The sequence below is a fragment of the Neovison vison genome, chromosome 4, assembly GCF_020171115.1.
Source record: "Neovison vison isolate M4711 chromosome 4, ASM_NN_V1, whole genome shotgun sequence".
Lineage (NCBI taxonomy): Eukaryota > Metazoa > Chordata > Mammalia > Carnivora > Mustelidae > Neogale > Neogale vison.
Window position 1 is genome coordinate 9,676,371 of NC_058094.1, and position 27,165 is coordinate 9,703,535.

Sequence of the window (27,165 nt, forward strand, 5' to 3'; positions counted from 1 at the left end):
ACAAACTTAAGGCTTTAACCCCTACAGGTAGGATTGACTGTTCTGTGCTGGTCACTCAGTCTGTGCCTGTGGGGCTCTCACAACAAATAACTCAAGACAGATTGACCTCTTCTCCAAAAGACTCTTCTCTTGCTGCAGTGACACTGTGCTCTTGGTGTGTCCGTCATCCCTCACCAATCCATCCATGCATGCATGCATGCATGCATGCATCCATCCATCCCTCATCCATCCATCCATCCATCCATCTCTCACCCATCCATCCATCCATCCATCCATCCAACCATCCATATATCCTCTTGTTCAGTGATTATTTGTGAAGACCTTCCTGTATCCCAGAAACCACTGTAGGGATTATAACTACAGATAAGAAAGACAAAATCCACAAATGTTTACTTGATGGGACACCTCTCAATCTTCCCTCCTAACACACTCCAAGCTGAACTTTTGTTTTTCTGTTTGTTTTTTAATTTAAGTTTTATTACGTTTTCCTGGACACACATGCCCAACAAAGGTGGCATGAGGAGGGTAGGGAATATAGTCAAGTTGGTCCCAGGGGAAGTTGTTCACTAAGAACAGTTTGCCTTTGACATTCTTTCACTCACCTGCTGGGTTTTCTCCCTTCCAACTTCTCCATGGTTTCCCAGCCTTGTTGAGAACCACTCCCCACTACCACCATCTTATTCCATATCTGGGATGGAAGGGTGGGGCAGGAATTGCTTTTAAAAGTTCCACTCCTAGGTCTCTCTTTATGCCTTAATGAATGCTTTTATGAGTTTTTAATGTGGGAAAAATGAGGGTAGAGCTGAATTTGAAATTAGGGACAAAAAAGTTTAATTGAGTTGGGAGTGAGAAAAACTTACACTGGAGCAAGGTAGGACTCAACCTAGAGGGAGTGTTTTAGAAGGAACCTTGGGAGTGTATAGGGGCATCAGAATCCAGCAGGATGGCTGAACAACTGAGCAATTCCTGGTGGAGAGTGGCTAAATCACTTTTTAATTTAATTTCATCTTTTAATTTTAATTTCCTGGAAAAAAAAAACCCATCTGCATGGTTTATAAATCAAAATAATGTAGAGTCATATAGTGAAATGTGGTCCAGCTTGTATCCCATGAACCCTTTTCCACCTTCTCACCCTGCTCACATCATTTTTTTTTTTTAATTTCTAGGGAATCTTTCCTTCTAGTTTCTTTATGCAAATACAAAGCAAAATCAACTTCTATTTTAGAAGCGATATCTAACATTCAATTTTAAGTTATTTGAGCTATAAGGCAAATTCTCACAATTTAGTAAAATCTGCCTCACATGACAGTCTCGTACGAAGTGTGTATGTATGTGGTTCCGTATGTGTCATGGGAAGGGGCTGCCAAGCTCAGCTTTTGGTTTCTTTTCCAAATCCCCCCCACTTTTTTTGGTTCCCATCTTGCTCAACTGAAACAATGGCATTACCATCCACCCATTTGTGTAGTTAGAAACCTAACTGTCTCCTTATCCATCTCTTTCCCTCATGACCCACATGGAGTTCATCAGGAAAGACTATTGTGGTTCTACTCCAAATACAAGTCAAAGTTCTAGTCTGCTCCCACTGTGACCACCCTGGTTCATACCACCAGCTTGTCTTCTCTGGAAAACTTCAGTGACTTCTCACTGGTCTTTTTTTGGTCCTCATTCCCCTCCAACTCATGACCAAGCAGCCACTGTGTCCTTTTTAATTTTTTTTTTTAAATTTTGATTGTGGTTACGTACATATAACAGAAAAATTATCAGCTTAATCACTTTCAAGTATTTAGTGTTACTATATACTCATGAGTATATTCAAGTTCAAGTATATATTCACATTGTTGTGCAAGCAGTCTCCAGAATGTCTTGGTCTTGTGAAATGCCCGGAAGCTCTACCCATGAAAAACAGCTCCTCGTTTTCTGCTCCCTACAGCCCCTGACAAGCACCATTCTTCTTTCTGTCTCTATGAACTTGACTATCCCAGATACCTCATAGAAGCAGAATTATATACTATTTGTCTTTTCGTTACTGGCTTATTTCATTTTACATAATGTTCTCAAGATGAATTGCAGCATGGGTCTGAATTTCCTTCTTTTTTTTTTTTAAGATTTTATTTTATTTATTTGAGAGAGAGAGACAGTGAGAGAGAGCATGAGCGAGGAGAAGGTCAGAGGGAGAAGCAGACTCCCCATGGAGCTGGGAGCCTGATGTGGGACTCGATCCCGGGACTCCAGGATCACGCCCTGAGCCGGAGGCAGTCGTTTAACCAACTGCGCCACCCAGGCGTCCCTGAATTTCCTTCTTTTTTAAGACTGAATGATATTCCACAGTGTGGATGTACCACATTTTATTTATCCATTCATTCCTTGACAGACTTTAGGGTTGTTTCTACCTTCTGGCATTGTCAATAACGCTATTTTGAACACGGGTGTTCTTTCTTAAATGCTAGTTGGAATACTCTCCCGTTCTTAAGACTTTTATTGGCCTCCAGGCACCCTTAAAATCAAACAGAAATTTCTGTTTTCTCTTCTTAATTCTGAATCCTATTTCTAGAATCCCTGCTGATCTGGCCTCTGACCTCACCTTGTGCCCCTCTACCCTTCATTCATAATGTTCTGGCCATGTGCCCCATCTGTCACACAAGCCCAGTGATCATGCCCCTTACACCAGCAGATGATTTTTCTGCCCAAGGAGTGCTCACCCCTTTTCTTTGTAGTCTGGCATCTTTTCACCCTTCAGGCCTTAGCTTTCCCATCTGGACCACCATCATTTTAATCCCAGACTACTGAGACTGGCCACTTAATTGGTCTTCCCATCCACTCAAGAGACCTTTCCTTATCACTCCATCAAAAGTCAACCTCCTGTTATACTCCATGACTGCACTTCTTTGTTTCTTGGTCAGATTTCCAGCAATCTATGCATCTGTTTGTATATCTTCCTGACCTCACTATAAGCTCACTGGAGACCAAAAACCGTATCTGTTTCAGTTACCACTATATCCTCAGCAAATTACCAAGAGCCTAGCATTTACAAGGTGTAGAACACATTCTTGTTGAATAAATAAATAGCATCAGCTCTACTTTATAGGTGGAAAAACTAAATCCAAAAGAGCTAATGACTTAACTAAGCTGAAATATTAACTACAAAGCAGAGGTTTGAACGTAGGTCTCTTGCTCCAAGTTCACTCTTTGCACCACACAGCACTCCCTCTCTCAGCTGAGGTTGGATGCATTTTATTAACAGAAGATCACATATTGTATTCCTTCATTCATTCAACATCCAAATAATGCTTTCAGTGCTTACAACATGGCAGGAGCTGTGTTAGATGCTAGATAATTGATCAAAGTATGGTTTGCGGACAAGTAGCTTACCTTTTAGTTTCTCAGACTCAACAACATGGGCATTCGGGGTGGGATCATTCTTTGTTGCCAGGGGCTGCCCTATGTATTTGTAGAACATCTAGCAGCATCCCTGGCTTTGACCCACCAGAGGCCAAGAATACCTGCCAAGTTATGTCAGTCAAATGTGACTCCAGACATTGTCAGAAGTCCACTGTTGGGTGGGGGGAAAAATTGTTTCTTGTTGACGACCATTGCTTTGATGCAAGAGTGTCCCTAGTAAGTCAAAGATTTCATTATGGTGGCTAAGTGGCATGGTTGTGAAAAGTCTACAGAAAGCACAGTTAAAGGACAGGTAGTTGGACTGCAAGGGGAAATGAGCCTTGGGGCTGAGGTTTGGACCATGTTTCAGATGTAAAGTCAGAGTCATTTAGATAAAAGAAGGGGATAAAGGTTTTCCTGGGTACATGTCATGCTATACACAATGACATGGAGGTGTGAGTGCCGGAGAACTGTGTAGAGTTGAGCATGGCTGAAGTGACCCAAGGCAGGAGCCCAGGACAAGGGCTGTCTTTGCCAGGGAAAATTTTACTTCTTGATTTTACTTTTCTGTCTCCAGTCTATTTCTAGTTTTACAATTCATGCTTGTAAAGTGTTTGTCTGCGCTTGATAAATCAGAGGCCCCAGCTATCCAAGAAAATCTGATGTCAGCTTCAAAGAAGGCTTTGCTTGCAAGACCTGTAGAACCCTCCAAGCACAAAACCTCATTAATGTGCTAGAAATCCATAGAGAGGAGGGCAGAGATGGGTTTGAGTTTTCCGGGGTGAACTTTGTTTGGCATCTGATTATTCTCTGGGTTCATGGATTTCAAGCAACTTAATTAGGAAGTAAGCTGATCACCCGTTTGCCAGAGGAAGAACTCCGTAAGCCTCTTAGGTGTTATTGCTGGGAGTAATTCACAGCTGAGGTTTCTGACTTGTGCCTGATGCCTCTGGGTTTCAGAATCTTTCTCATAAATCATCCTCTGAGACCATGGCCTGTTGTGTAAACATAGCCGAAGCAGTTCAGACTCTTAAAGGTTGCAAATCCTAAATCCCAGTACAGAGAGAACAAAGAGGGCCCTGTCATTAACTTCATGATTTTCCAACGGTTAGGCTGAGATTACCAGTCAGGACAGAGCAGCTGCCATTACTTTTGCTTTGCTTAGTTTATCTGGAATCAGGCTGTGCATACACTTATCTCCTGCTGAGGTCAAGTTCAGTGAGGATGGTGAGTGTGTGAGACCGGAATTAGGAAGCACTGTAAAATAACACATAAATCCCCGGAACTTATCTGTTCCTTAAAAAAAAAAAAAAAAAAAAAAAAACCACCACCACCACCACCAACAAAAACACCACTTATTCTGTGGCTCAGGAAATTTTATCCATCCTTTATACGCATGTCATTAGCCCTCTCCTGCTTCTGCGGGAAGAGGATTATTTACCCAGATAATGGTGACAGCCAGCATTTACTGAAGGCTTCTCCAGTCCTCATTCCAGAAGTGGGCTAAGCATTTTCCATGGACTCCCTCATTTAACCCTTACAAAGCCAGGCACAGCGAGGACTGTCCTCACAGTGCTTGTGAGGAGCTGGAGCCAGAGAGAGTGACTTCTGTGTCGGAGTCATGTGTTCCTCAGGACCTTACTCCTCAGGGCTGGAATTGCCCCAAAGGTCATGACTTTCATTGCCACCCTGAACTTGGGGATGTGCTGAGGAAGGGAGGAGGGTCATGGGCTCAAAGATAACTAGGCTGAGTCTTTGCTTTGCTCGGACTGCACATTCCAGTGTGGAGGAGACTGGGGTGGGGGGCAGATGTGGAAATACGGTCTGCACCAAGGTGTATGAGTGTGACAGAGAAAACTGCAACATGTTGTTGGAGCATGTGGGGAGTCCCTGATTTCCAGGGATGAGGGTGGGGCAATCAGGACATTTTATTTAAAGGTAGATAGCCGGGGCACCTGGGTGGCTCAGTGGGTTAGAGCCTCTGCCTTCGGCTTAGGTCATGATCCCAGAGTGCTGGGATCGAGCCCCACATCGGGCTCTCCACTCAGCAGAGAGTCTGCTTCCTCCTCTCTCTCTGCCTGCCTCTCTGCCTACTTGTGATCTCTGTCTGTCAAATGGATGAATAAAATCTTTTTTAAAAAAAAAAAATAAATAAAGGTAGATAAACATGAGGTGGGCTGAGAAGGCAGGCTGCATGGCAGCTGGAGGACCTGGGCGTGCCATAGCATGCAGGCAGAGACTTGGGGCTGGCAGAGGCTCTGTGCAGATAGGATAGTTTCTATTCCTGATCTAGCTAGACAGAGTAGGCAGGGGCCAAGAAGAAGCAGACCTGAAGAGGGACTGCCCTAAAGTCCCTCTTTTACTGAGTTCATAGGTTGGAAAGCCTTCCTTCTGTTCAGTTGATTTCTTGCCTCGTACAGGACTTCTAGTCCATGGACCCTGATACATTTCTCTGTCCCAGCAGTCATTCATCTAGAACTGGTCAGGAAAACCACTCTGAAAATTTTGTCTTTGGCACAGGGAGGATAGAGCCATCTGAGTGCTAGAATTTCCTGGAATGTACTCTGGTCAGGTTACTAGTATAATGATACTGGGTGAGAGAGCACAGTCCAGAGGAAGCCAGGAGTAAGAGCTCTCCATTCATATGTTCTTTCATTTATTTATTACCTAAATATGTCCTAGTGCTTTTTCTGTACCAGGCCGGAGGCAGGAAACATTGCAGATGTTATTACGTGTAATGCCCCCAGACCTCCACGCAGCAGGTGCTCTTAGGCCCACTTACCGTTCAGGATCTGGTGCTCAGAGGGGGTTGGGCACTTGCTCTGCCAGCAGAGTGCTCTACCCTCCTCCTTGGCTCCAACACCTGTGACCTCCCCACTGCACCTCTCCAGAGAGACACAAGCAGCTTCTGGCAGGAGGCACTTGGCTGCGATCGCCTGACACACTCCTTAGAAAGACTAAATCAGGGGTGCTTGGGTGGCTCAGTGGGTTAAGGCCTCTGCCTTCGGCTCAGGTCATGATCTCAGGGTCCTGGGATCAAGCCCCGCATGGGGCTCTCTGCTCAGCAGGGAGCCTGCTTCCTCCCTTTCTCTCTGTCTGCCTCTCTGCCTACTTGTGATCTCTGTCTGTCAAATAAATAATTAAAATCTTAAAAAAGAAAGAAAGAAAGAAAGAAAGAAAGAAAGAAAGACTAAGTCAGCTCTGACCAGTGCAGAGGCCATATACATCCACTCAGCCATTTATCACACAAGCACGTGGTGCACCTACTGTGTGCCAAGCTCTGTGTGGGGTAGGGAGAGGAGTCCACTGAGTTGAGTCTCTTGATGTGGGAAAACTCACTGCGTGACTTTTCTCTGGTATGTATCATGCAAAGAAGGCCTTGCTCCTCCTGCCCAGCTGGGAGAGGGAAGGGATAATATTTATAGAGCACCTACTGCATGCCAGGCTCTATGGCAAATCCCTGGCAAACATCATCTCCTTGCAACCGTGTGAAGTAGGCACTCCTTTTTAGAGATGAGGTACCTGAGGCTCAGAAAATGCAGATTTGCCCAAGGTCAACTTCATGGCCAGAGGAGGAACTGGACACAAGTTCTGTACCAGAACTACTTTATGTTGGACTTATTAACTTTTTTTTTTTTTTTTTTTTTTTTTTTGGTGCCAAGACCACTTTTGATGGTGTGTTGAATTCCAGGGACCTTTTCTCAGGATCATAATCTTGAATTCATATGTAAAATGCATACGGTTGCAAAAGAAATTGATTGTATTGATAACTATCAAAATATTAAAACATTTGAGATGCAGTCATAAATGGGCTTCTCTGTGATGCATTTAAGGACAAGACCTGTAGCCGGTCAGAATACTACCGTCATTTGGAAACAACTGGGAGCAGAGCAACCCCCGGGGGCTAACAGGATCTGAAATGCCCTGTGATTTCTGCTGTGGAAGACACAGCATAAGACTGGGGTATTGAGGGTATCACTAGGGTTTGTTACCTACATTCACGATTGAAAGATATGCTCATTCCTTTTAGAGGTTAGTAAATTAAAGATGCAATGTTTTTCCCATCCAAGCTCAGGAACCGCCTCCCCTATAAGTTCTATCCATCCAGTTTGGATGCCTGCTTTTTGTAAGTTATGTCACTCAAGTCTGTTCGAGGAGCATTTGAAAGGTTTCTTCTGTGAGAGCTACTCCACTGGGCACCATGGAGTGGTACAAAGCAAGTTACTGAGGTGATGGTACAGGGGAAGGCATGAATCTCAGCCATCTGCCGCTGGAAGCTAGGCATTGGATGTCCCCTCTGCCATTTGAGCTCCATGTCAGCATTTGAGAAAAAGGAAGTGCAGAGAAGTTAAGAAATGTGCCCATTGTGTCATAGCTAGTAAGGTGTCAAGCCCTGTTCCAGTCCAAGCCGCTAAAGCAACTTTAGCACCGAGGGCTCGCTTCCCCCTATCACACGCAGAGGTCAATATGTGAGTCTTTATGGAGAGGGTTGGGTAATTACGAAAGCCTGCACTCAAGGAGGAAAATTGTTCACTTTTGCTTATTTTGTAGCCAAAAGCTGGGTCTCTTGGATCGGGTTCGCCTTTCTAATCCTCGTGGTAGCAATACTAAAGGAAAGCTATTTACCCCTCTGAATGTAGATGCCATAGAAGAAAGTCCTTCTAAAGAACCAAAGCCTGTGGGCTTAAACAATAAAGAACGTTTCCGCACCGCCTTCCGCATGAAAGCCTACGCTTTCTGGCAGAGCTCCGAAGGTGAGGCCTTTCTCCTTTCTTGCTCTGTCCCCTCCACTTCTTTCTCCGCCTTGTCCTTCACTTTCTCCCCCTCTCCCCCCACGATAGAAGAGCAATTTCTTGCTTCATCCCATGCACGCCCGCTGAGCTGGGGGCACCTGTGATCCCCCCCCATAGCTTGGGGGACGGGGGGCTCCGAGCTACCTATTCTCTGGTCCAGTATCACTACACTGGTCTGTGCAGGCACCTCCAGGGAGCCTTGAGATGCCCAGCCTTGGTTCACATGGGTCACATGGAAGGGAAGTGCCCTGCTGTGGAGGTCAACTTAAAGGGCCTGGTGGCCCAGGTGCAGAGTGATCTGAAGACCCAGAGCCCTTCGCATCCCCAAGGGGGTGGGAAGAGGTAATAGAAAAGAGCCCTGTGAAGACAGTCGGAGTGATATCTCTCTACATCCCTTTTACTTGTGACAAGGAAGGACAGGCAAGTCTCAGAAAGTGACCCCACAAGGTCATCAGGGCAGTGTCTGACAGAAAGAAACTGGCCTCAGAGGCTTGACTATAACACCCTTGTGAATCCCCTTTGCTGTCTCTGCAGGACCACTCAAGAACCCCAAAACTCATGTCCCCACCTTGCTAGCCTTCTCCCCAGTAAACATTCTTGAACTACGGGCACCTCTAACTCATGTCTGGAGAATAGAAGGACCTGCTAAGACGGCCTGAACAGTGTCACAACTAGAGAATACCATCTTGTTTCGTGAAGTAGAAGCAAAGACTCTGGTGGTTGAGCCTCAAAGGCTCTGACCGAATGGGGTCCCGAAGCCTTTGCAAGTGCTATGGCCTGCTCTTTGATATGTGTGTCTCCCTCCCAGATGCTGGGACAGGTGATCCCATGGCGGAAGACAGGGCCTACGGGAATGACTTCCTCATTGAAGAGATGATCCCCACCCTGAAGGCCGCCATCCGAGCCGTCAGGTGAGGCCCCCTCTTCCCCACTGAGGGCCTACCCAGACCCCAGTTCAGCTCCCACAGGATATTGGCTTTGGGAGGGTGGGTGGGAAACCCTGTCAGGTAGTCCTGAGTCAGGTTCCAGGGTATGTCAAAACTCATACGGGTGTGTTGCCTGAAGAAAAATGATCTCTACGTTAGCAAAGCATCATGGGTAACTCTTGCTCTCTGGTTTATAAAATGCTCCCATAGGCTCCTGACACTATTTTCAATTGTCATGCTCTTGTCTGGCTTTGGCCACCATTTATTTTACAGGTCTGGGGCGTGGGGTGTATGTTGACATGGAATTTTCTTCCTTTATAGGCTTCTCAGACAAAATAGCTTTCCTTATCTGCCTCCACCCACCTAGCTCTCTTTAATTAGCATTTTTCAACAAGATAGTCAGTTATAGGATTGTGCGTGTATCAGGCGAGACTATAATGCCCCCCTGGCTATGTTTATTTTGCTTCAGAATTCCACAAGAAAATGAAAATAGGCTTACTAACAGGAAACCTGGATCAGGAGAGGGGCTTATAAGCACTCTACAATGGTGGCAGTGAATTCTAGAAACCAAGCTGGATTCTCCAAGAGCTAATTGTGACATTTTCAGCAAGGTTCCTAGGCCAGTTTATCAGGGAAGCACAATAGGGTTATAAAATGTGAACCCCAGCAGGGCCATTGACCTGGTTTCTCCTGACACTGCAATATGACAGAACTATGTTTGGATGAAAGCATTACTACTTAGATTCATAACTACTTCAAAGATCTTACTCAAAGAAATAGTGAATGAGGGGCACCTGGGTGGCTTTGTCAGTTAAGTGTCCAACTCTTGATTTTGGCTCAGGTCGTGATCTCAGGGTTGTGGGATCAAGCTCCTCATTGGGTTCCATGCTCAGCAGGAAGTCTGCTTAGGGTTCTCTCTCTCCCTGTCCCTCTGCCCCTCCCACTGTTCATGCACACTCTTCCTCCACCCAGCCAAATAATAAATAAATACGGCCTTTAAAAAAAAGAAAGGAAAGGAAAAGAAAACCAGTGAATGAATTTGTGCCAAACTAGAGGGAGGTCTCTGCTGGGATGATCCATGGTTTGGCTTCTGCCCTGTTCTTTTTAGAATTTTTTATTGATTCTTTAGTTCAAGGGTTGGCAAACTTTTTCTGTGAAGAGCCAGATAGTAAATATTTCAGACTTTGTGGTTCACAGGCCTCTGTTCAAGTACTTAGTTCTAACTCTGTGGCACAAAAGCAGCCATAGACAGTATATACATGAATGGGGGTGGGTGTGTTCCAACATCACTTTACTTTCAAAAACAGGCAGTAGATCAGATTTGTTCTGTGAGCCACATGCTGCTGACACCTACCTTAGAAAGAGCCGCATCGAGGGCAGGCTCATAAAATGGCACCCAGTTGGAAAGGATGGCACATGAATTGGATGGCATAATCAATATGCCAAAAGAGTGTTGAGATGTTGGACCTGGGCTGTGACAAACACCATGAACTCTAAATGCCATGCAGAAAGAGACCCTCATGGAGAGAAGAGAGGGCCTGGCGTACGTAGGCTGTTGTTTCCCAGCGCTGGCCTATGATTAGGGGTTTTACCTGACACCATGCTCACTGGAGGCTGACCCTATCATGGGGTTTTCAAGGAACATTAGCCATCTGGGTGTCTTTACTGATTCCCAGGAAGATGGAAACAAGGCTTTGGCATCTACAAGTTCTAGGTTCCCCCCTTTTATTAAGAAGTTGAGAAAACTCAGGGAACAGAAGATAGTTTCTCTTTTCTAGGCGCTCACAAGTCAAATAATTAAAGAGGCTGTCGAGGAGAAAATATGTCCACTCTCCTCAGATAGAAAGCAGTGTGACACGGTGATTAAGAGCATGGGCCTTGTCAGCATACAAACCTGGGTTTGAGGACAGCTCTGACATTATTCGTCAGGTGGCCCTGGAAAGATCCTGGACCTCTTTGATCCACAGTCTTATCATCTACAAGTTGATCTGTTAGCAGATTGTTCATAAAACACTTAGCTCAGTGTCTGACTTGGAATGAATGCCCAATGAATGTTAGCTCTTATTGTTACTGTGATTTTATTATTACTTAAAGGATTGAAGGGAGGTAGTCATGAAAAAGTGGTACCGGCCAGCCTGACTCTGTTGTTTGAAGGGGTGGGACCAGAACCATGGGTTGGAACTTCTCCCCCATCAAGTCATTTCTCTTTGGTTCTTTGCTCTGCCTGCCCCTGAGTTTACTAGGCTTGAATTGTAGTTTCCTTTACTCTGTACTCATGAAGCACACACATCTCTACTTCACTTTGCAGAATCCTACAATTCCGTCTCTATAAAAAAAAATTTAAGGAGACTTTGAGGCCTTACGATGTGAAGGATGTGATTGAGCAGTATTCTGCAGGACATCTTGACATGCTTTCCAGGATAAAGTACCTTCAAACCAGGTAAGACAGTTGTATCTGGAGGAACTCTGCTCTCCTGACCATGAAGGAACCTGAGCCCATTGAATCTAGCTAGCGCTTAGGGTGAAAGCCATTCAGAAACGGTCCAGGGTGCTGGGGCGAAATTTTAAGAACAAAAATGTTCATCATGCATTATGGCTATGAAAGTCAACAAGCACCAAACAGGCCATGAAGAAACTCTATGACATTGACCTTATCCAAGGTCAACACCCTGATCAGTCCTCATGGAGAAAAGGCACATGTCTAACTGGCCTCTGACTATGAAGCTTCGAATGTTGCCAGTCAGAATGAGATGATGATCAACTGAGTCCAAGCATCCAATGCTAAATATAAATTTTTCACCATATTAAAAAAAGTTCATCAGGTATTATTTATAATAGTGAAAATATGGAAATAATATCAACACCCAACTAATAATTGCCACCGTTTTTGTTGAGCACCTGGGTATTCTGCATATGTATGTCTAATCCCTTATAACCTCATGAGATATTGCATTGTGGATGTCCTCTTATAGATCACAAAACCCAAGCTCAAGGGGCAGTGGGCTCACCTAAAATTAATCAGTGGCAGAGCTGGAAATCATACCACATCCAATTGGCTGCACAATTCCTATTCTGTCTGATGCAACAAATTCCACTTTACTAATTATATAAATAGCAATTAAGAAAAAAGGTTCCTACTCTTATTAAAAAGTCATACAACCTGGGGCGCCTGGGTGGCTCAGTGGGTTAAGCCGCTGCCTTCGGCTCAGGTCATGATCTCAGGGTCCTGGGATCGAGTCCCGCATCGGGCTCTCTGCTCAGCAGGGAGCCTGCTTCCTCCTCTCTCTCTCTGCCTGCCTCTCTGCCTACTTGTGATTTCTCTCTGTCAAATAAATAAATAAAATCTTAAAAAAAAAAAAGTCATACGACCATCAAATGACATTTAGAAAATGTATATAATGAGGTGCACCTGGGTGGTTCAGTCGGTTCAGTGTCCAACTCTTGATTTCAGTTTAGGTTGTGATCTCAGGGTCATGGGATCAAGCCCTGTGTCAGGCTCTGCACTAAGCATGGAGCCTGCTTAAGATTATCTCCCTCTTCCTCTGCCCCTCTCCCTAGTTCCCTCACACTCTCCTTCTCTAAAAAAAATGTATATGAAATTAAAAAAATGATGTGATCATTGAATATATATATGCACAATATGATTATTAATAATACAATAAGACAGATATTTATATAATTATACTTGTATACCTCCATATACTTAAATGTATACAAATGATTGTGTTCCTATACAGTCTCTATATCAATCTAGTGGTATTAATAATATATACATACCATATGATTACAAAAACATATGCACATATGTTTACTTAGAAATAAACCCACACACTCTCATATAGGGAACCTGCAGAAAAAGAGTAGGTCTTCCCCCAACAGACTGCAGTAGTTATACTAAAGTGATGAGTCCATGTGTGTCTTTAAAAAGTCCACTTTTTAAATTGATCAAATCTTTAATGAATTATAAAAATTTCCTTTTAAAACAAAAATCCATTTTAAAAAGCCAAAGGGTAATATGAGGTCAAGACACAGAATGGACATTGGGAAACCAAAGCCCTATATTGGGGCTCATCCTCTGGCCTGTGTGAGATTTCAAGTGGACACAAGTCAAGTCCCATCTGGACGTCGGTGTCCTCATCTGAATCATGTTTCCCTGCTGGGGTGTCCTGCAGAGTGAACAGAACCATCAGATTGAATGAGTAGGAAGTTAACCATGATGTCAGGTTGGAGGAACACTTATTTGTGACCTTGACTTATCCATAAATGGAATACTGACTGCTACCGAGCATAATGGCAGGCACATAGTCGGTGCTCAATGCCTGCTTCACAAATGGATGAGCAAATGAGTTCTGAGCCCAATATGCTGTCATTGATGCAAATATGGCTCTCTCAGCATGATGTCTAGGACATACCAGATCAAGATTATTGGCCCATCTTAATGCACACAGAGTGGACCTTCCGTTGTTGTTGCTTCAATGTTTATTAGGCACATTTATTTCAAAGAGCCGTGGCTAGAGGTTGAACACCTGGATAGCTAATTGCATATCCACAGCCATGCTGATAGGGTGGTAGGACAGATAGAATGGAAGTGTGGTTGGGTATATTGTGGTGTCAGTGGAGGAGCAGCCAGGTCTGCAGAGAAACCAAGTGATCCAAGGCTCCTTTTGAGCGCATGGTCTTAGTGGTCCTGGGGCTGTAACGAGCCTGCAGGGTTGGTCCCACACCCTGCCCCAGTCCTGCAGGGCCCTGGGTACATCTGTCTCTCGTTGTGCTTGGGGAAAATGGATGGGGGAGTTGGCGCCTCCTACAGAAATGGAAGCGAGGTGCAAGTGTGGGTGCAGAGCCATCCCCCCAGGGGCCAGGAAGCCTGAAGAGCAGCAAAGATCTGCACAGCTGAAATTGAAGCCTATGGTTGACAAGAAAACACCCTAATCAGATTTTCAGAGAAAGAATAAAAATGGTGGACCACCAAATAGGCTTGTGGCACACATGACATTTTTTAGAAGAACCAACAAGACATGACCCTTACCCTGTCTTTGGTTTAGCTGCCTCTCTCCCCTGGGATGGGGAGATACGCTCGCTATTATATTGAGATTATAATTTATCTCTCTCCTTCACTCCCTCTTTCTCTCTCCTCCCCTACTCCCCTCTCCCTTCTCTTATATTATTTCAAACCCTGCCTGGCTAAAGAGAGAAGAGAAGGAACTGCTCTCCAATCTTTACCTGTAAAGTTCTTTGTAATGTAATCCCCTCCTTGTGTGTCTCTTTCAGAATAGACATGATTTTCACCCCTGGACCTCCATCTACCCCAAAACACAAGAAGTCTCAGAGAGGGGCAGCGTTCACCTACCCATCTCAGCAGTCTCCCAGGTGGGACATGGGGACATGGACTGAGGCTGCATGGCCAGCCCCCATTCCCATATCTCAGCTCACTTCCTTTATGGCTGGGGCGGTGGGGTTGGGGGTGGGGGAGGTTGCCGTTCCTCTCAGTAAAATGAAGATAAGAGCTTGAAGCTTATTCTGGTTTGGGGCTATTTGCAAGGGTGCCGTACTAAAAACTCACTGTCCCTCTTTCCGGACCATGTGGGCGACACTCCTTCTGTGGTTATTGAAAATAAACATAACCCTCAACGTGTTATAAAAGTGTAGGAGCCCCACTAATGTATTGGAACACAATAGAATAATACCTCGTGAGAGCAGAGTTGAGGCCATTTAGCATTTCCTGCCCCATTCGCCCTGTGTTGACCAAACCCCCTCACAGGGAAGGAAATCAGGTGTCAGGCCTCCGACAGCATGGTCACAAGCAGAGAGCTCTGTCCCTCCCTGGGGCAGTCCTGCTCTTCCCACACCAAGTGTTTGGAAGTATTCCTTATACAGACCCCAATGAACCAGGAGCAGTCCTGGATAAATCCACTGCCCAAATTTATACCTTCTTTATTCCCAGAAGCCTTCAGGGCAGGGAACATGGATGAGTAAAGAAAGAACTCCCACGAACCTTAGAGCAATAAATTTCCCTACTATAAACAAAGCAAGGGCACAAGCGGAATGAAGCATCTGACCTTCAGCCTCAGTTGGGGAAATGGAGTAAGGGGTGGTAGACCTGGGGCTCCTGGAGGGCACGCGCCCCACTAAAGGAAATCATCATCCTTCTGCTCTGCTCTGCTCTGCTCTGCTGGTGTTAATTTTAGGAATCGCTATCCTCTGGTTCTGAGGAGTCTAATTTTTCAAGAAAAACTGAATATTCACATGTCATATATGAAATTCCTTACTTTTGAAATGGTTTACATGTTTTTAAAACTCTGTGCAAGTGAAGGAAAAGTCTGGTGGCCTGGAATGAGCACACAGGCCATGTCCACTTTAAATCAAGACTGCTCAGCCCGGAGACAGGCCAGGGGTTGAGCAGGAGTCAAGAGCCCCTGGAAGAGAAAACCAGCTACCTTCAAAGTGCCTGACACGATAGTTTTGAGCCCCAGCCAGGCTCCCCACAGGTTCGCTTCTCCTTTAGAACATAACCTGTACCACCAAGGAACCATCTCAATTCCATTCTCTACCAGAAATCTCTTTTGCATCATTTTCCAGATCCCACATCTGTTTCCCCCACCCATCCAAATGGAACAGATGAGATATACCCACCATATAGAATTTCAAAGATTAGCCAACCCCCAGCCCAAACCAGCCTACCCTCCACACACTTAGAATAGAAGCTCTCAAACTTAGTCCAACACTGAAACCCAAAATATGTGATTCAAAGGCACCAAACCCTCTAGACACAGCAAGCTGCTTTATTAGCTTTGACCCAGCTTAATATTTGGCTTCATCTATTGCCACAGAGAATAGTAAGACCCCAGTGCTGAAGACAGGAGAAGGCTAGCCTTTCCTGACTCCCTTGTGCCTCCAGAGCTGAGTGCATCTCTTCCAAACTGCATAAGCGTGAGCATGGGGATGATAGCTCCAGGGGCCATGGCTCGCTCTGCCGAGACAGCCTGACAAAGCACAAGCAGGTACGACGATCTCACCGACACGTTGGCTCTTTCCTAGGAATGAACCATATGTAGCCAGAGCATCCACATCGGAAACTGAAGACCAAAGCATGATGGGGAAGTTCGTGAAAGTCGAAAGACAGGTGGGTCTTTCCTTTCCCTCACCAAAAAACAAGCTGTAGGACGTTTGTGTTCAAAGGTCATTTTTTTTTTCCCTCCTAGGAAGGTAACAGTTGAATCTCTACCACTCAGAAAAGCGATGTGGAAACTACATCCCGAGTTAGCACACACTGCCTATGCAAGTTCATGCATTGTCCTGAGCCTCAGGGTGCCCATCTGTAAAATGGGGATTCTAATACCTTATAAGGTGACTATAAGGACTGAATGAGTTGGTACCCATGAATCGTGTGGAATAGCTGCTGGCACGCAGCAGGCCCTCAACAGATATAACTGCTCTTCGCAGCTATGGTCAGGGCAGAAAGAGAAGCCATTCCCACCCAGCATCCTATTGCACTCACGCGTCTCTTCCTCTGGGAAAGGACTTCTGTGAGCACAGCTGTACACTGGACAGGTGGATCTGTCGGTTTCCATGAGGAACCCTACCAGCCCTCTCATTTTATTCATAACCCAGCATTGGACCTGCACAAGAGAGGCAAGAGGAAATTTGGAGGATTACCCTTTCTTGGCATATCAAGAATATCATTTTTCATTTTTAAATTTTAATTTATAATCTCAGCTCTTCCATTTCCCAGCTCCGTGACCTTTGACAAACTATTTCCTCTGTTTCCTCACCTGTAAAAGAGAGATAATCACCTCCCAGAGCTGTTGGGAAATGAAATGAGTCAACATCTTTAAGGAGCATCTAGCAGAGTCAGGTACTTACTAGGTGCTCTAGGTATTAGTTACCGTTAAGGCTCAGATACTGTCCCAGCCTCTACATGGTACTGTGCTACCTGGTCTTACCTGGAAGAAGGGGTTCTATCCTTGCCTGCAGTGCCTTCTGGGGAGTGTGAGATGTTGGGGAGGGAACACCATACATGCATGTACACACACACACACACACACGCACACACACACACACGTGTGTATGCGCTCACAAAGATTGAGTCAGTTCCCAGGTTTTGCAGCTCGGAGCAAATACAACTTACCTGGCTGCAGCTCCCACTCCAAGGCCCCTACTGGGACCTCCAGTTCTAAGAGACACAGTTCTTGCTGCCCACTGCTCTTGGGTCTTAGAGGTTTGCACAGCCCATAGGAGGAACAGACACTAACCACCCACAGACTTCTATCTAAGTGAATATTTATTTGCAAATCAAGAACTCTTGCTCCTTGACCCAAATGGCAGCAGCAAAGCCATCTCCTCCAAGGATACCACTTGTCTTCAGATCCCTTCTCTGGTCCCAGCTTTCACTTCCCAGAAAGCTCTTGCCAGGTTGTTTCTAGATTAGCACTAATCCATGTGTAGGGCTCCAAGGTAGGAAGCATGAAATAGTCCATTGTTGTAAAGATGATGATGATTTGCAGGAACCCTCCTGCTTTCCTGTGGTATTTCTTCCCAACCAGAAAGAGCCACCCCCATCCTGGAAAAGCAGTGACACCCACTTCCTTGTATCTTCCAGGTTCATGACATGGGCAAGAAACTGGACTTCCTGGTGGATATGCACGTGCAGCACATGGAACGGCTGCAGGTGCACGTGTCGGAATACTACCCGACCCAGGGGACCTCCTCACCTGCAGAGGTGGAGAAGCTAGAGGACAACAGAGATTCAGATCTAAAAACCATCATCTGCAACTATTCTGAGAAGGGCCCCCCTGAGACCCCCTACAGCTTCCACCAGCTGCCCCTGGACAAAGTCGGCCCCTTTGGGTTTTTTGCCCATGACCCTGTGAACCTGCCCCGAGGAGGACCCAGTTCTGGAAAGGTTCAAGCAACACTTTCCTCCTCAGCAGCAACGTATGTGGAAAGGCCCACCGTCCTGCCTATCTTGACTCTTCTCGACTCCAGAGTGAGCTACCACTCCCAGGCTGAACTGCACGGCCCCTGCTTGGACCGGGTCTCCCCCCGACAGAGACAGAGCATCACGCGGGACAGTGACACGCCCCTGTCCCTGATGTCAGTCAACCATGAGGAGCTGGAGCGGTCTCCAAGTGGCTTCAGCATCTCCCAGGACAGAGATGATTACATGTTTGGCCCGAGTGGGGGATCGAGCTGGATGAGAGAGAAACGTTACCTCGCCGAGGGTGAGACAGACACGGACACGGACCCCTTCACCCCCAGTGGCTCCATGCCTCTGTCATCCACAGGGGATGGGATTTCTGATTCAATATGGACCCCTCCCAACAAGCCCATTTAGAAGGGGTCGTGGGCTGAGTTCTCCTTGTAATGTAGACAGACTTTGTATAGCTCACTTGCTCTCACACACGACACTTGACGGTGAGATCACCAGTAGCTGCATCAAACACATGCATGTACGTGGCAGCCCCCCACCAGGGCAGGGGCTTTTCACGGCCTTCCTCCTCCCCAGGTCACCACAGTGAAGCTGCTTCCTTTTAAGCATGGTTTGCATGACTTTACAATATATAAATGGTACCACTAACCTCTTCTAGGATATACATTTATCTGCTGTTCTTAATTTAAATCATTATTGGACCAGGATGGGGAGAAATTATTGATGAGCTGTGCTATCTGTCCGTTTGGTTGGCTGCTTTGGGTTTTGGTTTGGTAAGCAGGGAATGTAGTTTAAGTTCTTTCTCGAACCACTGCCCCTTTGTGTAAAACAGACCAGTAATTAACTGTTTTCTAGAGTAAGCAAATAGTTTGCGAACAAAAATGCATTGCGAATCAAAGAGGTGGCCAACTGAGCTAAAACACTAAGAAAGAAATAAGACGGTCATTGCATATCCAAAACCACGAGTTTTAAAAATTATTTTTTGGGAAAAACTAACAAAACCATCTAAACGCTCTCAAAGGGACCTCATTTGCCCTGCCGTTGTCTGTGTCCTGCCTGTTCCCTCATCCCTGGTAATCCCACGTGTAGCATTTCGAGGGAGTTATGAATTGGCGGGGAGAAAACACACACACAAGTTCAAATAGTTTCCAATTTATGTAGCCAAAGATAATGAAATTTATCAGAAGTAGGGTGCCCCTCTGGACAGGAGCTAAGATCAGTGCCTTTAAAATGAGGTTCCAATTCACATTCCTCCCCATGATACTTGTATAAAATATCCATCTCAAATGAAAATTAGAAACCAGAAATTATCTGGTCCAAGTTTTCCTTTGTAAAAATGAGAAAACTTTGGCTCAGGTAGAGACAAGCCTGGGGTCACCTCATTGTCCCCTGGAAATCTGGGACTCAAAGCTGACTCACTCAATGCCCTGGTCTCCTGCTACCACACAACTCTGACCCTTATACAGTGGGACCCAGAAATTGTGCCAAGATACCTGGACTCTGTCGTGTAGCAAGCATCCACACCACAATTTTTTCAGCATGAGGGGGCTGTTTGCTCTTACTGCAAAAATTGCTTGCTTGATGCCTTGCATTTGGGTTCTAGGAGAATAAAACAAACACTTCAAGCAAGCAAACGTCAATATTTATTAGTATGCAAATGGGCAAAATTTTCAGAACCATCCAGTTTTACTCCTCCAGATTTTTTTAAATGACACGTAGCCATAAGATTAGCCCAAGTGTAAGCAGACCCCCTGGAGAGCACTGCCTGCCCAAGTGAATAAGTATTAATATTAAGCACAAGCCATCCTCTGGCCTCTTATGAGGTGTCACTACTTTCTGAAACACTTAGGTGGAAAAAGTTTCTGTTAGGTTTGGGCTGGATTAGCTAAATTATGACATGACAGTATCACTGTCTCGCTCTTATCCCACACCTAAGCACTGGTTACGGGTGGTTGCCATGGTTACCATCAAGATGATCAAGAGGGCCTAACTGTCTACACGCAAATGATACTGACGTTTTCCTCAGTCTTGTCAAGAGCTGTGGTAGCTGTGCAAACATCTGGTTGCTGCTTTCATCATGACCTGATGCAGGAAACTTGTACTTTGTTGGAGAGAACTATTTTCTCAGATCTTGGTTTCTTTCAACCCACAAATCAACAGTACTGTGCAAAAGGCTCAGAGTACCATAATAATGAAAGTGTGGTCTCTGACTTTAGAAATCATCAACAAAAGCCTGCCATTTTTACATGGAGAATCTCACAAATAGAGAGGCATCGGCATTGAAGTCTAAGGTGGGAAATACACAAGAATGATCATGCAATTCAGACCTGAACCCTCCTCCTGTCCTATGGTTTCGCATTTGACCTTCTAGCAACCTGAAGGACAAAGGGAATGGATTATATGCATGAAAGTGCCATTGGAGTTAATGACCTAAGAAACCCTGTGCCCCTTCCTTAGGGTTTGGTTCTTGCTTCTGACCCTCCTAGAATCTTTTACTATAAGTGATTGAGCTACCTATTGTCTAATATGTTACTGTGTTTTTCTTTATGTATGTGAATTATTTGAGACAAAAAAAATGGAGAATGACTCAAATTCTCCACATATGCACAAATTATGTTTACTTACTTTATTAATATTCTTACAGAACTGACAGGCCTCGGTGTCCTACCAACAGATGCATTTGCCAGGAACTCAATAGAGTTCTCAGGTGGACAAGTGAGTCTTTTCATCCTCAAGTTAAAAATAGTTATCATGGATCCAAAGTTAGAGGACTGCCTTAGGTTCTTTGAAAAACCTACGAAGGATAAGAGTTTGTATTATTTCTTAAACCATAGGAGGGCAGTCTAACCTCCTCTGCTGGATCATAAGGCCAGGATGACAGGGATTGATTGGGTTTATGTCTGTTACCATCACGTCTCCAGCATGTGGTAAGCTGTCATTATCAGTGTAGACAAAGACAAAATACGTGATCATGAATAACTAAATGATAAGGCTTTTTAAGAGCTGTTTTTTCCCATCTAAGAAAAAAGAGAAAAATGAACTTCTTGAATATTCTGTTTTGATATCCCTTTAAAAGAAAAAAAAAAAAGACCACTCTAGAAAAGCAAGCCAAAACTATTGAAGTCACCTGCCCACAGATAACATCATCACTTGGCTTGCATTGATGGAGAAGAAACTCAAGGTATAGGACTGAACTTAAGTTATGGGGAGAAACAATGTGTGCCTCCCTAAGGATCTTTCTGTCAGAAAAAAGAAGAGCATGATGGAAAAATCCAATGGAACTAGTTAATAATGTGGCCCAAGATCATCTTGCTTCAGATATACTAGTGGTCCTGAAGCTGGCTGGGGAAGCTACAGTAATTTTAGCAAAATCCCATGAAATCATGACAAATTAATTCCATTGTAAAAACTAGGAATAATTTCCTTAAGTGGAAGTGTAATCCCATTATAGGTGTTCCATCTCTGTGTATCACAATACGATATAGGAAGACTTTAAGAAGTCATTTTTTAGAAGGATCAAAATGAATGAGAGAAAGCTATCTTCTGAATGTTAGGTAAGAGGTGACCAGTCGGGCTGAGAAGAAAGTACTTGAGATCAATGTGCATTTTGACCATCAAACACCAGCACACAAGCAAACCTGAAAATTTTAAGGAAAATAATTGTGGGAGGAAAAGAAAACAAAAAAAGCATCAACTTGAGCAAGTTCTATTCACTGACTATACCTTTTCTGGGAACTGAGAGCTTGGACTTAGTAGATAGAATAATGATATATTGAAACTCTAGTTTCAGTGAAAGAATCTTGAAAACTGCCAAGATATACTATAGTTTAAGATGAGCTCATTAGTCAATAATTAAAGCATTATGCTTTGCCTGTTTTGTGCAGGGAAGTTCCCAGACACTGTAAGTTGAAAGAATAATTAATTGTAGGAAATCCTATTATTATAGGATCTACTCACAATTTGCAAGACAATTCTTCTAAATCCATGCAACTCTACTGATAATATAAAAACATGTGTTTGTTTATTCATTTATGAGATTTACTAAGCACCATTGTCTTCTAGGCACTATGTAACACACTGGAAATTTTTCAGAGGTAAGAAAACTGCAGTTCCTGCCACCAAAAAGCTAGGAATCTGGTGGCCTCAAATATTGGAGTTCCCTTCAAACTATGTCTACCAGGAATGGAAAGTATCTAATTTTATCCCTGAAGACAACTACACAGGAGCTCTTCCTCACTTAGAATCAATGGGAGATTGAGCGTGGAGTAAAGTGAAAGCAAGAATTCTCCATCAAAATGGTAATAACTCCATCAGCTCAGGGAAGACTGAGTGGTTGAATGAGTGGTTTCAGTTTGGGTTTAGTGCTTTCAGCTTTATAGCTCCAAATACGTTGTATACATAGGAGGCTTTAGAGTATCAGAACTTTCTAGAGTATCTAGCTTTTCTAGAGTATCAGAGCTTTCTCCTCCTCTTCAAATCCCTACAATGATTGAGTCCAGACAAGAGCTGGGTTACTTCCATTTCACTGTGTTGACCAAGAGAAGTTTATGGTACAAACCAAGACACAACATCTATTTCAAGAAAAAGGTGTCCCTCTGCCTGTAGTACTCTGCTAATAAAATTCTCCTGGAGCAAGAGTAGAAATCTGTTCAGTGGTCTGGGAAGTTGACTGCACTTTGGACAGTACTGACAAGCACAACCCTGCTTACCCCAGAAGCTGCCCTGCAGCTGGTCTTTGTTTTCTGTGAATATGCTCTCAAGGCAGTTAGGACCATATGGATTTTCTTTGTTTTCTCAACCCCAGGCATCCTTAGGAATTTGCCTCATGTCCTCACTCATCCTTGAAGTCTTGCTTATTTGGGGATGAACTTTTTAAAAGATTAGAAGTCCTTTCCTTGTATCCAAATCACCCAGTGTTCCACTGCTACTGTTATTATGCTACTCAAAACCAAATCAATGGTCCCCTAAACAAGTCCTTTAACCTGATGTTGAGGTGAGAACATGCTAGGGACCAGGCTATCTCTATAGTTTTAGTGGTTTGGGAAGACCAACAGTGGGAATCTCAAAGAGACAGGAAGGATATAGACATGGCATGGATGAAAATTTGAGATACTCGCAAATATTTGACTTTCTAGGTCTGTTTTGACTTTCAAATGGAACAGTTGGTATATGTAAAGACTCTAATACATATACCCATACATATGGGGACTGTCATACGTATTTATTTTTAATACTCTGTGTGGACTCCACTGTCTCAGTCCTCAGTACTATCTATGAACTCCAAATTTACCCCACTGGAAAATCCTCTTCTTAGAAAAAGAACAGTGGAAATGCCATCCTGATTCAGGAACTTTTACAGGGGCTTTTTTCAAAAAGTACATCTCTATAAATGAAATGAGGAAGGGTAGGAATGTTGAAATGAAGGTTGGGTTGCAGTGGCTGGGTTGTGGCAGTTCCTTTGGACCCACAATACCACATGTTGAACCATTCTCTCAAAGAATGACGTGTAGGAGGCAAAGTCAAATAGCAGGAACCATTAAATGTGAAGGAACTAGTGGTTACAACGAGGAAAAGTTAACCATGCCACGATGTCTATCATACAACATCCTAGCAATGAATGGAGAACTTCCAGAAGAAAGAGTTCAAGCTCTCTCAAACTATCTCCAGGGAGATTTGTTCCTAGCCTCTAACAACCTCAGTTTTTTCCTATAGGAAAATTGTGACTAGTGTCTTGCTTCATTGTCACAGATGCAGGGAGATACAATTTCATAGATTCCCAAAAGCTCAGAACAAGAAGAAACCTTGATCACAAGAAAAACCACCTCTCTTCTTAGATCAAGAAGCAGAGGCTCAGCATAAAAGGAATCACACTAGTCACCCAATGGCTGAATGAGTGATTGGGTGGCAGAGTGAATCAAGAACACAGGTCTCCTAAATCCTGGTCCAGATATTGGAGATCAAACACTGACAGTCACATAGCAACCAAGAAGAAAACATTGTGGGTCAGCCCAGAAGATGAAGGATAACCTCTTGGCCCACTCAAGAAACTGCTAAACTAGACACATTGGTTGGAATTTATTCCCATCTATGGAATATGATTGGCCTCATGCCTTGAAAGGCAATGTTCCTTCTCCCCTAATCCTGTTGACCTCCAAAGTCCTGGCACAAATCACTGCTGCTGTGAGCAGGTGAGAAAAGAAATGAAGAACAACCTCCTAGCCATGAAGGCACTCCCCTCCACTTCTCTGACCTCTGCTACTTTGTCCCCTCCTTGTCCTACCGAGCCTGGACTGGTTCAGCTCTTTGGCCCATTGCTTGGACTTATTCAGTTCCAGAGCCATGCCTCAGGTGGTTTCCTCATCTGTAAGCCAATTCTTTTGCAGGATTTTGCCTTCGAAAAAAGTTAACAAGTTTGATTTAGGAAATGGGATGTGATTTCTTTGGGGATCAATATGACCCCAAGGCATTAGCTCTGCTAAGGTGTCCTTTCACGGTGGGATCTCTGGTCCTCACACCTTGTTTCTCCTGCTTTGTCCAAGAGAATGCCCGTCTTGGCTGGGTCACAAGTGGTACTCTAGGGTTGTCCCCAAAAGCTACAAAGAAGCAGACAGGATTCAACTTAAGACACCTTATGTTTGTGTAACTGTGAAATTATTTTAGAAAGTAAACAGGCCTCCCTGTTGACTTAAGTGAGGATTAGCATTGTTGGTTTCCACTTATGTTTTGCTTGGGACAGATTTGTTAGAATTTGGCGCAGCTCCCCAATAGCCCTTGCTACACCCTGTAGAAGGATATTCAGGTCTTCTGAGTCGGTCTGAACTGGAAACCCCTAAGGCAAAGTCAGAAAGACGGCAGTAATTTTAGACTGTCATTCCACCTGTCTTCCTAGCCTCTAAATAGTCCTGTTCTGGGAAAAGAAGTCAAACATGGGTCCTATACAAGAATAACCTGAGTGTGACTCATAATTAAGCAGTCAAAAGCCTGGCCTAGTGCTTGGGAATATAATTGTAATTCTTCTTAGGTGTGTCAAATGTACTCAATCTGATGCCTTGAGAGGAGTAAACAATGGAACCATGTTTTCTTCCAATGTCTCACTCTACCCACAAGACAGGTCCAGGAAGGGGAGAGAAACTTATCCTAACCTGTCTTTGTGAGTGGCATGTGATGTGATGGCTCTGCTCTTGACTTCTTGCTGTCCTCACCACAACCTCATGTGGGTGGTGTCAATGTCTCCATCATAGTTTGAAGAAACTGAACCTGAGGGGGGAAATACCTTGCCAAACATACCATGATTATAGAAGCAGAGCTGGGATTGTAACCAAAGCTCATGTACCTTCAAAGATTTTTCTCCACCTATCACACCTCCCAGGTCAATGGAAATGCTCCCACATCATGCCCTGTGGCCCTCCCCCATGCCTTGCCCTTCCATGCCCTAGAGTAAAACAATCAGACCCATTGGTTCCCCAGAGAGAACCAATGTCAGCTGCTCTGCTCAACTGATCAGTGGGTCTTACCTGTTCCTTTGAGTGGGTTCACAATTCAGCTGTCAGTGGCAGAAAATAATGCCACATAAAACTTTCACCTTGTTCATGGTAGAATCCATTCTTTCTTGGAGCTTGGTATGGCTGCAGATAATCCCACAAGTGCCCCTTGTTCTCTGCCCTGTATACCCCCACCCAGAATCTTCTGTCATTGATTTATCCAAACAAATTCAAATGTCCTTCCTGACTCTGGTCTTCTGTCTCTAGTCTGTACCTTTATTTCAGGCCTTGGAAATCCTACAGAGACAGGTAAGTCTGCAGAAACATTCTTTGGGAGACCGAATGCTCTCAACAGTTATGTTTCTCTTACTCAATATTAAAAAGATCTCAGTTCCCCAGTGAGAAGTCAACTTGATGTGGTAATTGAACCCTATTTCCCCTCTGAATACTTTTCCAAAGAAAGGGAGAGCAGCTCCACCCTCTATGTACCTGGGAAGGTTAAGAATCCACACGGGGAGGACAAAGTCCAAGATTGGTGGCAGCCATGTTCCAAGCATCAGAGATCTTACTGTCGGAGACATGAGGCAGGCTCTGACCCATCTTAAAAATCACCTTAGAAAGATGGGCCTACTTCATCAGACCTGTCAATCATTTCCTATTTTACAGAGAAAAATTCTCTCTATGTTGCTTTCAATAGGATACGGCTATTCTTTTTCTTTTTCCTTTTTCTTTCTACTGTAGCTGTGATGGAAAACACCAATCTCTGCAGAGCAGATTGAGGTTTCCAGTGACATAAATCCATTGTATTTGATTTGGGATTGTATTTTCTTTAACCCCCTTTAATGGCATAGAATTCTGGTGCCTTGCTCCCTGAATTTTGTCTCCATGCTACAAGTAGGCTTTCTTCACATTCTGGCTTACACGGGAACACGACTATTCCACAAGTGGCCTTTAGTGCTCTTTATAATATGATTTCCTGTAATTTTTAAATTGTATGTGTAATTTCTATTCTGGCTCTGTCCAATATTTGAACAACTTTACTAGGTTGATTTCCATATATATTATGCAAACACTTCTTACCTGATTTTTTATGTTCTATCTTAAAACAAATACTGCACCACTTATTAATAAATAGACATTTCAATGATCATGATGATGTTTGAGTGATGTTTAAGTGATGTTTACTTCATTGATGATGTGGAGTGACATGCAGTCTGTTACTGGTTGTGGGAGGGAGTGAATGAGTAGGCATGAGCATATTAGTAAATGTGAGAAAAGAAGCAATTGAGTGAGAGAGGAGTGAGAGAATAAAGACACAAGAAAGAAACTGTGATTGATGGAGTAAAGAGTGAAACTCATAGCCATGAAAAGTACATGATATGAATTGCACTCCTCCTCAGAAACAGCCACTATACACAGGCTGGAATTATAGCATTTAGTAAAATATTATCCAATAATCACAGTTTTAAGATATCATTACTCCCACTTTATAGATGAGGAACTTGAAGCCCAGAAACAAAAAGAGATCTGGCCAAGATCAGACACTAAAAAGGGGAAGAGTCACAATTGGAACCCAGGACCACCTACCCTCAACCCCAAGCCTCATGCTACTCCCTTTATAAAAGCTTCACCTCCTAAGCCATGTGGGATGAAGAACA

At 44.1% G+C, this 27,165-nt stretch overlaps 1 protein-coding gene across 1 annotated transcript in view; it reads left to right on the forward strand.

Annotated features, from left to right (window-relative positions):
* The window catches only part of KCNQ3 (potassium voltage-gated channel subfamily Q member 3), a 295,199-nt gene extending 268,544 nt beyond the window's left edge, over nt 1–26,655 (forward strand). The window contains exons 10-15 of the mRNA XM_044244932.1: nt 7,930–8,132; nt 8,980–9,082; nt 11,406–11,537; nt 14,369–14,467; nt 16,136–16,220; nt 17,697–26,655. Of these exons, the coding sequence (XP_044100867.1) occupies nt 7,930–8,132; nt 8,980–9,082; nt 11,406–11,537; nt 14,369–14,467; nt 16,136–16,220; nt 17,697–18,431 (1,357 nt within the window). The 3' untranslated portion in view covers nt 18,432–26,655. The remainder of the gene's footprint in view (nt 1–7,929; nt 8,133–8,979; nt 9,083–11,405; nt 11,538–14,368; nt 14,468–16,135; nt 16,221–17,696) is intronic.
* Nucleotides 26,656–27,165: the final 510 nt, after the last annotated feature.